Here is a 16,995-nt window from a genome sequence, read left to right as displayed (position 1 = left end):
AATTATTTTTCGAAATATTTGAAATTGCTTTATTCATTTGTACATGTGTCTTGTTTTCATTGCAATTGTAAATCTTCAAACGCTATTGTAAACTCTCATAACTTTTGGAAGATAAAGTCTATATCTCCCTTCATGTACTCTTTTGCGTATCAATATACTGGGGTAGAAGGCAACATCAAACGATCCATTCTAGGTAGATAAATAGGTTTAAAAACTCGTATCTACCTTAGAATGGAATACACCAAAAAAAAAAAAAAAAAATTGCAAAATTTGTTCTCCCAAAAAATGGCGCTCAAATAGAGCCTAAATTGTATTGTATGAATATTGTGTGTGCTTGGCTATTTGTGTCATTTTTTCACCTCAAAGTTCTATTTATAAGTTGAGAACGTGTTTGAATTTTCAAGCAGCATTCAATATGGATTAGATTGATGACAAATTACATGGTGAAATGATTTTGATTGTGCTAAATGTATTCATCCAAATTAGTATGGTGTCATGTTTGTGCAAGATTATCCCCAAAGTATTAGCTATAACAGATAGAGAGAAGTTTTGGAGCATACAGTTACTTACAATGAGGGTGCATTTGTTAAAGGGAGGCAAAATTAAGATGTAGCATTCAGTAAAAGGGTAGTGAAAGTTGAAAAAATGATTTGCAGAATGGAATCAGCTTTGCAGAATGATTTGCCGTTCCAGCTTTAGAAATTTGTAATTGTACAAGATGTAATGTAGTTATTATGTTGGAATTTTTTTATTTTTTATTTTTTTATTAGTGCATCATTAGCTTCATATATTGAAAGAGTGGTGTCATGAGCATAATTTTACACATTCAATGTGTTTTATCTTACACTCGATAACAAGCTACCAGTTTCAATATTCTTCTTCTTCTTCATTTTCACGTATATATTGTGGAATAATTATCATTTCCTTGTTTCAATGTAACAGGTCAAAAGCTTCCAGAGCAAAAAGGTTGCTTCGGAAGAAGGCTACAATAAAGGAAGAGAAAAAAGCTGCAGCTTTGGCTGCTGGGATTGATTGGAAGAGTGATGATTCAGATGATGAGTGTCCCGTAAGAAGTTAAAAGTTTTATGTGAATTGAACCAAAATTATTCTCTGTTGGATTAACAGGATTTGATAGAATCATCTAATAACTTATGCAGCAAGATTTGCGCGAGCCTCCGTTGCCGGTTCTTCTAAAAAATGAAGAGCACCATCATCTGATCATAGATGTAAGTCTCATGCCCCCCCGCCTATCTCTCCTCTCTCTCCATGCATTTGTGTACTTGAATGTTTATTTTCAACTTTTTCTTTTCGGAAGCTTTCCGTTTGTTGTCTTTGTATCTCGGAGAAATTCTGCTACAAGTTTGTTACCTAGCTTTTCTCATATTTTGTTCATGAATTGATTGGATCTAATATCCTTTAAAAAAAATAATAATTGTTGACAAAGGGTTGGTAGAGGAAACGTGAGAGAAGAAGAATTCCTTCCTTCCCCTCCTCTTCTTTATTATATAGAAAACGAGAGTACACATAAATGGAAACACAGAAATTATGGAAATACAGTAAACTCTAGTTATTCTCTTCCCTAATTTATGTGATTTACTTCCTTGACACTCCCCCTCAAGCTGGAGCATATATATCATATAAGCCTAGCTTGGAACAAAGAAACTTCAACCGATTACCATTCAACGACTTTGTAAACATATCAGCATGCTGCTTTTCTGTCTTCACAAATGGTGTACATATATCACCACTCAATATTTTGTCCCGGCCAAAGTGACAATCAACTTCAATATGTTTAGTCTTCTCATGAAAGACTGGATTAGACGCAATATGTAAGGCAACCTGATTATCACAAAACATTGGAATAGGAGTTGAAGGTGAGAAATTGATTTCTTGAAGAAAGTGCTATAACCATGTTAACTCACTTGTAGTATGAGCCATCGCCTTATATTCTGCTTCTGCACTTGACCTTGTTACTACGGTTTGTTTCTTACTTTTCCAAGAGACAAGATTACCATCGAGAAAAGTACAGAAACCAGTAATAGATTGCCTATCTGGTGGGGATCTGGCCTAATCTGCATCTGTAAACCCTTCTATTCTTATATGTCCATTCGGTTTATATAATAATCCAAGACCTGGAGCCTTTTTCAAGTACCGAATAATACGTATTACAGCTTCCCAATGAGGAACTCGAGGAGTATCCAAAAACTGACTAATGACATTCACTGCATGGGAAATATTTGGTCATGTGATAGTTAGGTAATTTATTTCTCCAACCAAACGACGATATTTTTCTGGTTCTCCATACAATTCTCCTTCATCCTTCAAAATCTTCACATTAGGATCCATGGGAGTATCAACATGATAAGTTCCAAGACAACCTGTTTCATCTAGCAGATGAAGTACATATTATCTTTGAGATAAATTGATACCTGCTCGTGACCTAGCAACTTCAATGCCTAAGAAATATCGGAGCTTGCCTAGATCTTTGATCTGAAAATGTTTTTGTAGAAATTGTTTCAACTGAGAAATCCCATCTGTATCACCAGTGATTACGATATCATCTACATAAACTCTAAGGATAACATAACCTACACCAGTTTGTAGATGAAATACTGAATGATCTGTCTGACATCTCTGAAGACCAAATTCTAAAACAACCTCAGAAAACTTCCCAAACCATGCCCTTGGTGATTGTTTTAACCCATATAGGGCCTTTTTCAACTTACATAGTTTTGATACTCCCTCTGAGCAACAAACCCAGGTGGTTGCTCCATATAAACTTCTTCGTGCAAGTCACCATGAAGGAACGTATTTTTAACATCCAATTGAAACAAGGGCCAACCAAGGTTAGTAGTATTAGAAATCAAAACTCGAATAGAAGAGATCTTAGCAACTGGAAAGTGTTTCATCATAATCAATGCCATATGTCTGTGTGACCTTTATCAACTAGTTGGGCTTTCAATCGATCAACAGTCCCATTAGGATTGAATTTCGGAACAAAGATTCATTTGTTACCAACAGGACGTATGCCAGCCGGTGAAGGAACGAGTTCCCAAGTCTTATTCTCGTGTAAGGCCGTCATTTCTAATTCCATAGCCTTTCGCCACCCAGGATTAGATAAAGCTTTTGTCACTGTCTTAGGTACAAAAATATTAGAAAGCTAGGATGTAAAACAAGAAAAGGTGACAACGAATCTAAATTAACATAGTGGCTAATAGGATGTCTAGTTACACAAGTACGTTTACCTTTACGGTGAACAATGGGCAATGACTTAGGATTAGAATAGGTGATGGATGCAGGATTTGTAGACGGTAAGGTAACAGATGGGGCCACAGATGTTGGTGGCTTAGGTCGTCGAGTATAAACCTGTAGAGGAGGTGGTGGTTCCTTATGAGAGGAGGACAACTCCGGTGCAGTAGATGGAGTCGAGTTTTGGAAAAATACCAACAGGTAGATATGGTACGGGTAAGCTAATGGGGACTCGAGTGGATTCGAATGGCGTACTATGATTTGGGAACTAGGATGTGGACTCGTCAAAAGTGACATATGCACTTACAAGATAACGTTGTAGAGAAGGATTGTAGTACCTTTTGTGTTTGGGAGTAATTAAGAAAAATACATTTCATGGGGCGAGAGTCGAGTTTATCACGATCAGGACCGAACTGATGAACATAACACATCCAAAAATCTTGAGAGGTAATGAATACGGTGGAGAGGAGGAAAATACGAGAGAGAAGGGAGACGCACCTCCAAAATGGAGGAAGGCATGCGATTAATGAGATAGTATGCAGTAAAGATAGCATCACCCCAAAAATATGATGTAAAAGAGGCAGACATATATTCTTTGGCATTATCAGATCGCAAAATACGAATTTTTTGGTTAAATTGAGTTTTAATTAAAGTACGAAAAACTTGAAAAATAGACAGTAACTCAAAACGATTTTTCAATAGGAATAACCAAGTCAGACGAGAATAATCATCCACAAATGTAACAAAATATTGAAATTTATTAGATAAAACTTTAATTGGTCCCCATATATCAGAATGAACGGTCTCAAATAAACTAGAAATAAGATTAATAGTTCGTAAAGGAAAAGACACGGTGATGTTTACTAAGCTAACAAGCTTCACATTGAAGAGAGGACACATTACGATGACTAACAACTTGACGTTTTAAAGTAGAAATAGAAGGGTGACCAAAATGGACAAAGATGGATAAAATGTTATAGAACATTTAAGAGGTGGTAATTTTGCTAATCGATAATAAACTAAAGGGAAAGCCAGGAACATGAAGAACAACCGACAAATCAATATTAGGTTTAAGGTAGGCATTGCCTAAGCCTGCAACACTAGTTCGGGAACCGTTAGCAAGAGTGACATATTTGGAAGAAGTGGTAGGATGATAATCAAGAAGATAAGTAGACGAACCAGTAATATGTTCAGTTGCTCTAGAATCGAGAATCCACGAATTATGAGAGGATGACATTAGACAGTGAGTAGACGTAGTACCTGACTGAGCGAGAGTGGCCATAGAACCGGAAGTGGCCTGCTTATGAGCTAAAAACTTTGCACACTCATCCCGCGATAGACAAGAAATCAGATTCTGATGTTGAACTAGAGTTAGCAACTGGTCCAAATACTAGGTGACGATCCTCATTAGACGAGACCTGATTGACAGAACCAAATGGTTTACCATGTAAGTCCCAACAGTAATCAATGGAATGACCTACACGACCACAGTGAGTACATTTTCGAGGTTCACGAGTTATTGAATGATTATTGCCTCTAGTGTCTCGTCCACCCCGAGAGCTAACACCGCGTCCACCACGACCGTTACGTCCACCCCCGAATGAGCCGCCCCCTATAATAAAAGCAGAATGATCTTCGCTGGGTATACTATCTGAGAGAGTAGAGCGTTGAATACGAGAGAATGTTTCTGGAAGACTAGGAAGCTCTTTTCCACCTAATATCTGTGCTCGGACTGCTTCAAACTCTGGCGGAAGACCAATAAGGAACTTAACGACATCGATGTCTTCCCGCTGTTTTTCCATTACCTTCAAATTAAGAGAGAGGTTGATGCACATTCCTTTCCAGACATACAGTCAAAAGTGTATTATAATATTCAACAAGACTAGAGGAGCCCTTCTCAAGCTCAAAATATTGTTTACAAGTCTCATAGATTCAAGTAATATTCCCAGTTCTAGAGTGTATATGTTTAAGATGCTCCCAAATTTGTTTAACCGTAGACATATAGAGCGACGAAGATCCCATGTGAGGCTCAATACTACTGATCATAAATCCAATGATTGCGTAATCTTCCTGATCCCACCGATCGTTGAGAGTAGAATCAGCCTTTACAGAATCACATTTTGAGGATTTGACAGACGGTTTGTCTAAAATCAAGTGATTGTATAAACCCTTACCTCGCAAGAAAACCTCGACACACCTAGCCCAATAAGTGTAATTTCTTTCGTTCAATTTTTCAGGTACCATCGGTCCAGTCAAATTGAATATCTCCATTTTAGATGACACATGATATTAACCAAATAGCTAAAAATTAAAGATCATCAAACAGGTCCACAAATTGAGTATTAACACCAGTAGTGATCAAACCAATAGGCCCAAAATTAGATGAGCCCATAGAGTTAAACAGCAAAGCCCAACAATGAAGTATTGTGATCCAACCAACAAAACCTAAACAAAGTCCACGCACAGTACCGAACCCAGAAATTACCCACAATTCACTGTCTTCGAAAATCGCGATCGCCAACAGAAGAACGTTGTCACCGTTCAGGAATTCCCACTACAATTCGCTGCAAATTAACCACTAGAGGAAGGAATCAGAATCTACACATAAAGCTACACCATTGACGATCACTTTCTACCGCCAATGAGCTCTATGACAACCATCGAACTCTGCCAGTCGACCTACCATGTACGGTCGACATCAACTATTCTTAACAACCCAGCAAATACTCTTCAACCATGAAGGTTGAGATCACCACACGGGACGAAAACGGGACTTTCAGTAGGGGAAAAGGAAGGAAGGAAGAAAGAAGGAGAAAAGAAAGGAACGGAGGGACAATTCGCTTAGAAGGATTAGAGAATACCAAACCCTAGAAACAAAGCTCTGATACCATGTTGACAAAGGGTTGGTAGAGAAAACGTGAGAGAAGAAGAATTCCTTCCTTCCCCTCAACTTCTTTATTATATAGAAAATGAGAGTAGACATAAATGGAAATACAAAAATTATGGAAGTACAATAAACTCTAGTTATTCTCTTCCCTAATTTACATGATTTACTTCCTTGGCACTAATAATAATAATAATAATAATAATTTATTTATTATTATTATTATTAATTTTAATTTTATCTTTTGCCATTTGGTTCAATCCAAAGCTACATATACTAAAAGTTTAATGAAGTCAAATCTTTTTTAGCATATATCCTAATTTCTTATTGATCAATTTTAGGGGATCGCCTTTTCATCTTATTCTCATTCCTATTATGTTTATGTTATATAGACATTTTGTTGTTTAGTGACCCAACTCAGTTGTCCAAAGCATAGTTGTTACCAACTTAGCTTGGAAGATGTTAATCCCTGCAACAGTTCTCCACTTCGTCCATTGTCCAACCAGCTCTAGTACTAATGCCTTACATCTTATCTCATTCCTTAATGAAAATTGAACCTGATTACGTGAAGCGATTGACAATGTGATCCTCTACTGTGATTCCACTGTTATCTTTAAATATGCTATGATTAAAGAGCATTATATGGATCTTGTTGCAACTCTACTCTACTTAATCTACCTTTAGATTAGAAAGCTCTCCGAAGTTCCAATGTATGATTTATCCTGTTAATTTAATCAGTTAATACTATATCCTTTGGTACCACACATTAAGGGACATAAGCTTGGATATAGGATTGGCAATTTGGCTTATCGGCTAGGGCCGCCTATGGCTCTGCCCGAAAAAAGCCCAAGCCGGTCCGTAGAACTGGTTTTTTAAAGGCAGCATGCATCACGCTGCCTTTTTAAAGGCAATGTGTTATAATAAAAAAATGGGAAAAAAAAAAAAAAACTGGTCGGCCCGGCTTGAGTCAAAAGATCGGGTCGAGCCTCAAAATTTTGGCTGAACTTTTGCTCAGGCTCAGGCCAAAGAAACCCCATCGACTCGACTCGGCTCGTTGACATCTCTACTTAGATGCATCTCTTAGGTTTTTTCGACTTGGGTTGGAACTTTGATGCAAATCAATATTAATAAGAAGATCTCTACTCACACCAGCTCCAAGGTTCATGATTGCTCAATTTTATTGATATCCTGAAGTCTAAAATATTGCCTTCTTTAATTTTTTTTGCCATAGCCAAAATGTCCTAATACTATTCTATATCATGAGTTTTCTTTCTCTGATTGGCTATTTAAATCTCATCCAATGGAAATCGAGAATTGCTGCATGGTCAGACTCATATTTTAATATAAATTTCTATTTTATGTTCTCTTTATCAATACTTTTATATAATTCTTAAATTGTCTCCAACTGAAAAAATATTTTTTATGTTATATTTACATAGTTATGCAAGTCCTTGTCAGCCTTGCAAAGGTATTGGGATGCTTTACAGATCATCAACCTGTGTTTGAAACTGGCATGCAACACATTGTCTCCTGAAAGGAAGGAGGATCTTCGAACTCTTGGAGCTCGTAAGTTTTGAATTTTTAAATATTGAGGTTATTTCATGTTCTTCTTCTTTCGTTATGTGAATTTTTATGCAATGTTTTCATTATTATTGTAATAGATGTAGGATGCAAGATAACAAAAGAAAGTTCTAAAGCATTTATTATGTTTATATTGTGTAGAAGTAGCATATAACATTTCAGATCCTGCACATGGGTGGGATTGTGTGCGTTACATTGTGAGTCGGCATCCTTACAGCTTTTCTGCCTGGAATTGCTACTACAAAGTTATGTCGAGGTTAGTGCTCTCATTTGTGCATTTGTCAATGTTATTTAGTTTGCTTTGTTGATGTGGCTTTAAGAATTAAGAGAATACTTCTTTGCATCTTACTTATGTGTATTCTCACAATAACCTGGCTCTGCTCAGACACGGGCCATCAGATTATATTGTACTCTGTTTAAGATATACATTAAAGCTAGGCCCTTATTTCCAATAAACTTGGAGTAGGCTGCATGTGTCCTTTTTTATAATACATATACTGAAATGTTCAATGATACTATTTTTCTTTTTCGTTTCTTGCAACCACACTAGACCATGTTTGTTTGGTTTGCCTCTGACTCTTCTAACATGTTTTAGTGGATTATTGTCCTTGTGAATGGAAATTTCTTTAGGTCTGTGCTAGATATGTCTTTGCTAGACATTTTAGGTTGTGATCCCTTAATTTATCGACGGTGTTACTTTCACATGGTGTAAATATTGATCTCTTATTTTGTCAATTGACGAATCCTAATTAGTCTCTAGTAATGCTGAAGTTAACATGGGTACTACTGTGAAAAAAATTGTTCAATGAAGAGGGATGTACATTGAAATCCTTCCATCATCAGATCTGGAGAACAAATCTGTAGTTCCGCAGGTTCTGAAGAAGGCATGGAATGTAGTTCTAGACAGACGAAAAAATGGGTTTTGGCAATGGTGAGCAATATTAATTTCATGATCCGTGGCACATTTTTCTTTTTTCCTCAGGCTTTGTGTGGGTTTGTAGTGGTCCTGTACGTTTATGGTGATCCATGGCAGCAGAAGCGGGGTTCCCAGTACTGTTTTTATTGGTTGTGCTGGTATTCTTGTTGAGTTGGTAATTGAGATGGAATTTCTTGCGGTATTTCTTGGGGGTGTGGGGGGTTGGGGAGGAGTTATTGATAAGATCTTTAAATTTGCTGAACAGAATGCTCGGTAGAAAATAAATGATTGCTGAACTTTCGAGAGGTTCAGCTTCTCTCCTATTTTCTGGATGAATGACATGAAATCCCTAACCCCCCTCCCCCCCTCCCCCACAATTTATTCACATTTGCCGCCTACCACTATTCTGGAAATATCCTTATGCCCTCTCTTGCTCTTGCAATTAGTAAAATCACTCTGTGGTTTTGTCAGGTATCTAGGTTAGGATATGGAGATGGTGTAACTGGTATTTATTATATTTTGGGGGCACCATAACGTTGATGAGATAATTCGTTTTGTTTAAACAGAAATTGTAACTGAAATTATGACGTGTGTTCCAAAAATGTATCCATTTCAGCACAAAATTTGAGCCAAACAATTTATATGACGTGTTTCATGCCAACCAAATACCATCTCATACTTTATATCTTCTTGAGAAATGGGACCACATTTTCATCTTTGGGAATTAATGTCCATGTCAATATGGTGTTTTTGATCTATGTTTGCATGTATCTTTGCAGGTTTGTTTAACAATCGGTTTTCTTATCTTGTGTAGAATGGATAATCGGTATTCAAAGCACAACAAATTTTTACACAACATGCGAGTTAAGCACAAAGATTCTGTGCCACCAATTATGATTTCTGCGCATATGTTTACCATGATAAGTCAGCATCAGGCTGCTGCTCGAGAATATCTGGAAGCCTATAGACTTATGCCAGACAGTCCCTTGATCAATCTTTGTGTGGGTATGAATCTTTTCCTCAAAAGTGACAAAAAAGGAAGCTTCTAAACTTACCAAACTTTGAAATTGATTATTTTTAAATGTTACGAAAGAAAATTCATTTTTTTCCCCCTTAGGAACTTCCTTAATAAATTTAGCCCTTGGGCTCAGACTTCAAAACAAGCATCAGTGTATGGCACAAGGACTTGCATTCCTGTTTAATAATTTCCGACTTTGTGACAACAGCCAGGTTTGTTTCTGATCCGTTAAAATCTTGCTCGTTATACTATCTAGTCATGTCTAGTACTACTTATCAAACATGCATACTGAAAGTTAAAATTCATTTTCAGGAAGCATTATATAACATTGCTCGGGCATATCATCATATTGGTCTAGTTTCTTTGGCTACCACATACTATGAGAAGGTATTGGCGATGCCTGAGAAGGATTATCCCATCCCAAAACTTCCAAATGAGAATCAGGATCCTATGGATTATAAAAGGCCAGGCTACTGTGATCTTCGTAGGGAAGCAGCTTACAATTTACACTTAATCTATAAGAAAAGTGGAGCATTTGATCTTGCTAGGCAGGTCTTGAAAGATTATCTCACCTTTTGATATGTACAATTTATGTGGCCGAAGTTAAATTTTTTCAATATACCGTACTGAAATTTTGTTGGGAAAATATGCATTTTTTGCAAAACAGGTCTGAAATCTTCAATTAATGGCATTCAGATCCCTAATCTTCAATGTATACACTGTTTTCCCCTACTACAGTTATATATATACGCAGCATTATGTTGTGATCCATTAACGTATAACAGTGTCATCATCATTAAAGCCTCTTCATTTTTCTTTCTACCATTGCAGTCTGTGTTTCATGCTGCATAAAGATAAAAGATCTATCGACTGCATTGTATTATTCTGAATCATGTCTATCTTTTAAGTGTAAATTGAATCCATATCTTGTTCAAAGTTCAATTTTCAATGGGTACGAGTAAGATTTGGCCCCAGATGAGTTCCATAGTATAAGCTGTATGAGCGAAATGAAAAGAGTTCCCAACTACAATCAATTACTAGGATAAAATGTCACAGATAATTGTACAATATATATTAAGCATCAATCTGCAAACTACATGTGTGAATTACAGGGTAGGAGCTCTTTCAGCAGTTCCGGCAATAACAGTGAGCAAGTTATTGCCGAAAGGATCACTCAAATGTGCTGCAAGGTTTTCTACAGGACCCTTTCCAGTCACGTATGCCTGGATAAAGAAACCAAGCATAGAGAACATGGCCAGTCGACCATTCTTGATCTCCTTCACCTTCAATAATGCAGCCTGGTCTGGATCCTTGGCAAGACCCAGTGGATCAAATGGACCACCCGGGTGAAGTTTGTCCTCCAGATCCTACATGAATCATAATCCCAATTCAGAAAATAGTGGATTTTGTTTTAGTTACCCAATGCCAATTACACCCGAAGATAGCCGTACTGGATTTAAAAACTGTTGGGACATACCAAGCCATTAATAATTCTGTAATACTCTGCACCTCCAACAAGTACAACCTCAGCAACCACAGCAACAACGAGGTTTATTGGAATGTTCTTACCGAAGTAATTCAATGTATTTCCATCAAGAAGTAGGGCTCCAGTCTGTAGAAATAGAACAATAGAATCACGATTAATGATGAAAAAGAAGAGGTCCGAGGAGTTAATAAATAAATAGCAGGTACCTTGAACCAAACAGCTTCAGGGCCACAGTTGGCTCCAAATTTGTTGAATGCTTCTGGGATGATAAATCCAGCAGCACCAAGCATAGCCCATCTAGCATGGATCAACTCATATGCTTGATACCTGGATAACAACACAATTAATTTCAATCCAAGCTTAACTTCATTAGCTAATGATGAGTAGAGAAAGGTGAGAATATTAATTCACTCACTTTGCGAAGTTTTCGGGTTTTTTGCTGAGGCCAAAGGGATCATAGCCATAGCTGCATGCATAAGAAGTTGAGTCATGAACAGTCTGATTTCATTATGGCAAGAATTATAAAACTTACTCTCCGGGAACTTCTCCAGTGAGGTACTCGGGGATTTCTGATCTATCCAAAAGGCCCTCGGGTAAGAAAATTCTTCTGTCAGGTCCTGAAACCAAAGTATGCGTATTCAAAGTCGGTGTAACTAAGATAATACATAAATTAGATTTCATTTGCTGATCGATGCTTACCATACCACTTGGCGAGTTCATCATCGATAGGGGACACAGCAGCAGGCTTAGCCTTTGGAGATGGTGCAGGCTTCTTGGAGAAAAGGGCTAATGTTTTGAAAGTGGTGGCCGGGCGGCTCGAAGGTGTAGGAGCAGACCTGGATGCCACACTGAAGTGAAGGGGGTTACCCAGCATTTCAGACACACCAAGAGAAGCCATTGTTAATTTATTTCTGCGGAATTGAGAAGTGAGAATTGAGGAAGAGGGAGTGAGTTGAAATACACTGAATCCGTGGATGTAGACATGCCAAGTCAGCTTCTCATTCATTGGTCCCAAGTGAAGATGCGTAATATCATACTGTGTTTTGATTGGCTGCACTTACCGAGGTGGCAGATGATGGTGCTTAGATATGGATAACATGCACTCTATGCATTCATTCATGGATACAAAGAACTCAAAATTATGTTCCACTAAATACATATATTCCTACCAAGGAAAGGAACATGAACCTTGACTTGTTACCCATTCAAAACTATCTATAATTTTTTTTTTCTTCAATTTCAGCCACACATCAATCTATTGCAACATGAAACAAACTCAATAATTCATTTACAAACTACATTACTGACAATTAACAATAATATAAAAATGGATACCCGACCAATTAACCTATGAAGCACGAACACTTCTACTTAGTGTGTCCATGTCCAATATGTTAAAAAATTATCCAATTATTTGAAAGGGACGAAGACAGAGAGAAGGTCGGAAAAAGGGGATAGAACAGCCCAGGCAATGCGCCTGGCCTGTCTCATCTTGTGTGACATTGCACGACCAGCAGATATTTCTATATTTGGTGGTCACGCGGAAGTGCAGTCTCATGCTTGCCCTTTTTTGAATCACTTAGTTTTGGTGCTACTTTATTTACATTAGGATTCATTATTTTTATATTATTTGTTCTTTGTGTTTTTCGATGTATCGATCTATGCTTACGTTGGGTGATTTCACTTCTACAATTCCAACATATCTTCATTTATTAACAAAATAAATCTAGACAAATTAGTGAAGAAGTTGAATCGAAGAGTGATTTCACTTCTATAATTTGTGTGAAGTCAATCTTTGCTAAATTTCTGATGAAATAAATCATAAGATCAAAATCGTGACAAAAAATATAGTGGATGGTCGACTTATGAGTCCGGATTATCATTCCCACAATAATTATAATTTAATAGTTAGTTTACTACTTATAACTTCTATTTGATGAATAACAAATTATGATTTGGTGATTGAGTATCTAAATTATTTTTACTCTTGCCCAAGTTTTAAATCATGCGATCGCATGGTTCTTTCACTTCTATAATTTGTGTGAAGTCAATCTTTGCTAAATTTCTGATGAAATAAATCATAAGATCAAAATCGTGACAAAAAATATAGTGGATGGTCGACTTATGAGTCCGGATTATCATTCCCACAATAATTATAATTTAATAGTTAGTTTACTACTTATAACTTCTATTTGATGAATAACAAATTATGATTTGGTGATTGAGTATCTAAATTATTTTTACTCTTGCCCAAGTTTTAAATCATGCGATCGCATGGTTCTTTCCTATGCGGTCACACAGGTCTTTCAATTGGCCTCTTTTGAATTTCTAAATGCCACCATGCGACCACATGATATTTTATACTGTGTGGTTGCACAATTCAATTTTTGTGCCTCCAACTTTGTCCTTGTGTATTGAGTTGGCCTAATCGTTTCCGGTCTTTGATCCCAACATGGAACTTGCCTCATTTCTCGCCACGATCATCGTCTCATCAATTATTGAGTAAACAAGTAACCCTATCACTTGATTTACCCGCTTTTTTCAAGAACATGTCATCGGTCCACCTTCAATAATCAATGGGTCTCATCCTGGACTTGTTTTCGTTGGGCTCGGCTTTTGGATCATATCATCCTCTTCCTTTCAAAAAGGATTCATCCTCAAATCTGAACCTGCATAAAAAAGAGAGAGACCAGACACATTAAATGTAGTCAAAACATTATACTCACCTGGGAGATCCAGCTTGTATGCATTGTCATTGATCTTCTCGATAGCTTGAAATAGACCATCTCCCTGTGGTTACAACTTAGACTTCTTTTGCTCCGGAAAATGCTTTTTTCTGAAATGCACCCAAACCCAATCACTTGGTTCGAATGTCACGCTTTTCCTGCCCATGTTTGCTTGCGATGCAATGATTTTATTCTTGTTCTCGATCTTCATCCGGACCTTTTCATGGAGTGACTTTACCAATTCGGCTTTCTTTTTACCGTCCAAACTAAAACGTTCATTCACAGGTAAAGGTATCAAATCCAATGTGGTTAGTGGATTAAAATCATAAACAATTTCAAAGGGTGAAAACGAAGTAGTAGAATGAAAAGTCCGATTATATGCAAATTTAACAAAAGGCAAACACTTCTCCCAACTTTTCAAATTTTTATTTATCGTCGTGTGCAACATTTGAGTCATAATCCTATTGACTACTTCAGTTTGTCCATCGGTTTGTGGATGACAAGTTGTAGAAAACAACAATTTAGTGCCTAACTTACCCCTACAAAACTCTCCAAAAATGACTCAAAAATTTTACATCCCTATCTGACCCAATACTCTTAGGGACCTCATGTAAGCACACTATCTCCTTAAAGAACGAATCCACTATGTGAGTGGCATCATCAGTTTTATGATACGATATGAAATGCGCCATCTTACTAAATCTATCTACCACCAAAAAGATCAAATCCCGTCCATTCTTAGTCCTAGGTAAACCCAAAACAAAATCTATAGAAATATCTACCTATGGTTCACTAAGAGTTCGTAAAGGTTTGTACAACCCTTGGGGTAATACCTTTGACTTAGCTTGTTTACATTTGATGCATCAACTACATACTCTTTCAACATTACTTTTCATCTTAGGCCAATAAAAATGTACTCCTAACATTTATAAGGTCTTTTGAACCTCAAAATACCCCTATCAATCCACCGATATGTACTTCTCTTACCAACAATTCCATATTGAACAATTAGGAATGCACAATTTATTTTAGCGAAACAAGTAACCTTCATGCCTAAAGAACTTATCAACAGCCCCTTTGGCACATGATTTATAAGCTTCGAAAAAATATAAGTCATTTTCATACAATTTCTTAATATGTTAAAAGTCAAGTAATTTAGCACTTAGTGAATTTAGCAAGACATACCTTCACGATAAAGCATCTGCTACTATGTTTTCTTTACCTTGCTTGTATTGAATGATGTAAGGAAATGTTTCAATAAACTCCATCCTTCTGGTATGCCTTTTGTTCAACTTCTCTTGACCCCGCTAGTGCTTCAAAGACTCATGGTCGGTGTGTATCACGAACTCCTTGGGCCACAAGTAATGTTGCCATATCTCTGCCACGCGTTTTATGCAACGTGGTTTAACCGCAAGTGTACGGTGTCAAGTTTTGTAATATAGTGAAGAATTTAAAAGTGTCGAACCCACAGGGATTGATATTCAAACTCCAGTGAGTAATATAATTGTTTCGATTTTCATTTTATTTAGACAAATCCAATTTTGAAATGATACTTTTATGTTAACCTAATTTAAATGGAATGAAGAATGCAAGTAAAGTGAGGCAATTTCTAAAAAAGATCAAATTAAACTACGGATATCTAGGGATTGATTTCACCATATTATCAACATGTTCTCAACTCTATAGCTATTTCCATCGAATTATTCCCAATTTATAGGCAAGAAACCTAATTTGATTCTATCCCCTCTCTCGAGCACCAATAGAACCTATCTTTATATTTCAACCCCAATACCTCTATTCCGAATTAAATATATAAAGATTATTAAAGCTCTTGGTTCTTGTTTAACCCCTCAAAGAATTGCACTTTCTCTCGAAACCTACAAATCTAGGTTATGTTGTTCCAGATCATGTCTAAATTTCCCCTCTCGAGCATTAAATTTAAGACATCGATTCATTCAATTAGCAATCAAATAATTGAAAGCATTAAGCACAAAACAACACAAATAAATCATGGAAAAACTGAAAGAAATAACTATATTAAACTTATATCATGTCTCAAATAGGTTACATCAACCCTAGATCTACGAATTTAGTTCATGCTTGAATCGATCCACATGCCAAAATACAAGATAAAGAAAATGAGAAAGAATAAATAAGGGTTTAGAAAAAACTGATTTAAGCCGCTTGTTCTTCCTCAATTGGTTGTCAATCTTGATATAATTTAATTTCTCCTCTTTGTCTCTTAAATGGTGTCTTCACTTTTTCCTCCCCTTTTTTTCAGAGAAAATCCCAGAAAACTGATCCAAAAATTTCCTAAATTCAAGCTCTATGTTCTTGTCAGCTGCTCATAGGATTACTCTTCTCGTCCCCTCCCTAAATTGTGTCCTTAGAATGGTATTTATATGCTCTTCAAAACGAAAGATTGTAAAATTCTTCCCTCGCAAGGTGGCGCTTTGGCGCCGTGGTACCCAAGTCTGGCGCCGCGGCGCCAGCTATTCTGCTGCCTTTTTCTACTCTGGGTGCCATGGCGCCCAGTTTACTGCTGAAAATTCCCTTTTTGTTGGGCGCAGTGGCGCCTAACAAACTGCCCCTCACTTGAATCGTTCATTTTCTAAGCTTCTTTTCCATTGCAATTCTCTTTTCTTATCTCCAATTCATGCCTCCGTTTTATAATCACCATTTTAGATTCATCACAAGCTCCCAATTGTGACATTTTCTCGAATGTTGATTGAGCTGCAAAACAACATGAATACACACATCAAAACGTTCAGAAGTGCTCAATAACAAGCTAAAACCCGTGATTTAGAGGCGTTAGTTTAATGAGTGAATTACACTCATCAGTCTCCAAAGCTTAGACAATCAAGTATAGCTCCTTGTCATAAGTAGGGTAGTTAAGAGTAGTTCCACTAAGCTTTTCACTAAAATAAGCTATCGACTTCCTATCCTGCATTAATACTGTTTCAATCCCTATTATTAAGGCTTTACACTCAATCTCAAACATCTTGTCAAAATTAAGTGACGCCAAAACAGGTGCTTTACATAATTTATCTTTAATACTGTTAAATGCATGCTCCTGTTCATCACCCCAATGAAAACCTATGCCTTTTTTCACTACCTTAGTGAGTGTTGTAGTGA

General features: G+C 36.9%; 2 protein-coding genes across 2 annotated transcripts in view; one reads left to right on the top strand and one right to left on the bottom strand.

The window, feature by feature from the left end:
- The window catches only part of LOC111378585 (general transcription factor 3C polypeptide 3-like), a 13,357-nt gene extending 2,933 nt beyond the window's left edge, over window positions 1–10,424 (top strand). Inside the window, exons 3-9 of the mRNA XM_023001820.1 lie at window positions 943–1,066; window positions 1,158–1,226; window positions 7,573–7,699; window positions 7,856–7,970; window positions 9,445–9,635; window positions 9,748–9,860; window positions 9,961–10,424. Coding sequence (XP_022857588.1) covers window positions 943–1,066; window positions 1,158–1,226; window positions 7,573–7,699; window positions 7,856–7,970; window positions 9,445–9,635; window positions 9,748–9,860; window positions 9,961–10,227 — 1,006 coding nt within the window. The 3' untranslated portion in view covers window positions 10,228–10,424. The remainder of the gene's footprint in view (window positions 1–942; window positions 1,067–1,157; window positions 1,227–7,572; window positions 7,700–7,855; window positions 7,971–9,444; window positions 9,636–9,747; window positions 9,861–9,960) is intronic.
- Window positions 10,425–10,647: 223 nt separating this feature from the next.
- Window positions 10,648–12,070, bottom strand: LOC111378592 (chlorophyll a-b binding protein CP26, chloroplastic). The gene is made up of 6 exons (XM_023001826.1): window positions 11,834–12,070; window positions 11,667–11,751; window positions 11,550–11,600; window positions 11,341–11,461; window positions 11,126–11,260; window positions 10,648–11,015 (listed from the first exon to the last, which is right to left on the bottom strand). Exons 1-6 carry the CDS (start codon window positions 12,030–12,032, stop codon window positions 10,755–10,757), a joined length of 852 nt encoding a protein of 283 aa, XP_022857594.1. The 5' UTR covers window positions 12,033–12,070; the 3' UTR covers window positions 10,648–10,754.
- Window positions 12,071–16,995: the final 4,925 nt, after the last annotated feature.

The sequence above is a fragment of the Olea europaea genome, unplaced genomic scaffold (genome assembly GCF_002742605.1).
Source record: "Olea europaea var. sylvestris unplaced genomic scaffold, O_europaea_v1 scaffold1836, whole genome shotgun sequence".
In the NCBI taxonomy this organism is placed as follows: Eukaryota; Viridiplantae; Streptophyta; class Magnoliopsida; order Lamiales; family Oleaceae; genus Olea; species Olea europaea.
Note: the sequence above shows the minus strand (reverse complement) of the source record. Positions and strands in the feature narration are given on the sequence as shown.

What these genes read in the sequence shown, in the direction of transcription:
- LOC111378592 (XM_023001826.1), bottom strand. Translation starts at nt 12,032, where the DNA reads ATGGCTTCTCTTGGTGTGTCTGAAATGCTGGGTAACCCCCTTCACTTC. An exon ending in ACTGGAGAAGTTCCCGGAGA is followed by an intron (nt 11,601 to 11,666) that starts GTAAGTTTTATA and finishes TTATGCATGCAG; the next exon opens with CTATGGCTATGATCCCTTTG. An exon ending in ACAGAATTATTAATGGCTTG is followed by an intron (nt 11,016 to 11,125) that starts GTATGTCCCAAC and finishes TGATTCATGTAG; the next exon opens with GATCTGGAGGACAAACTTCA.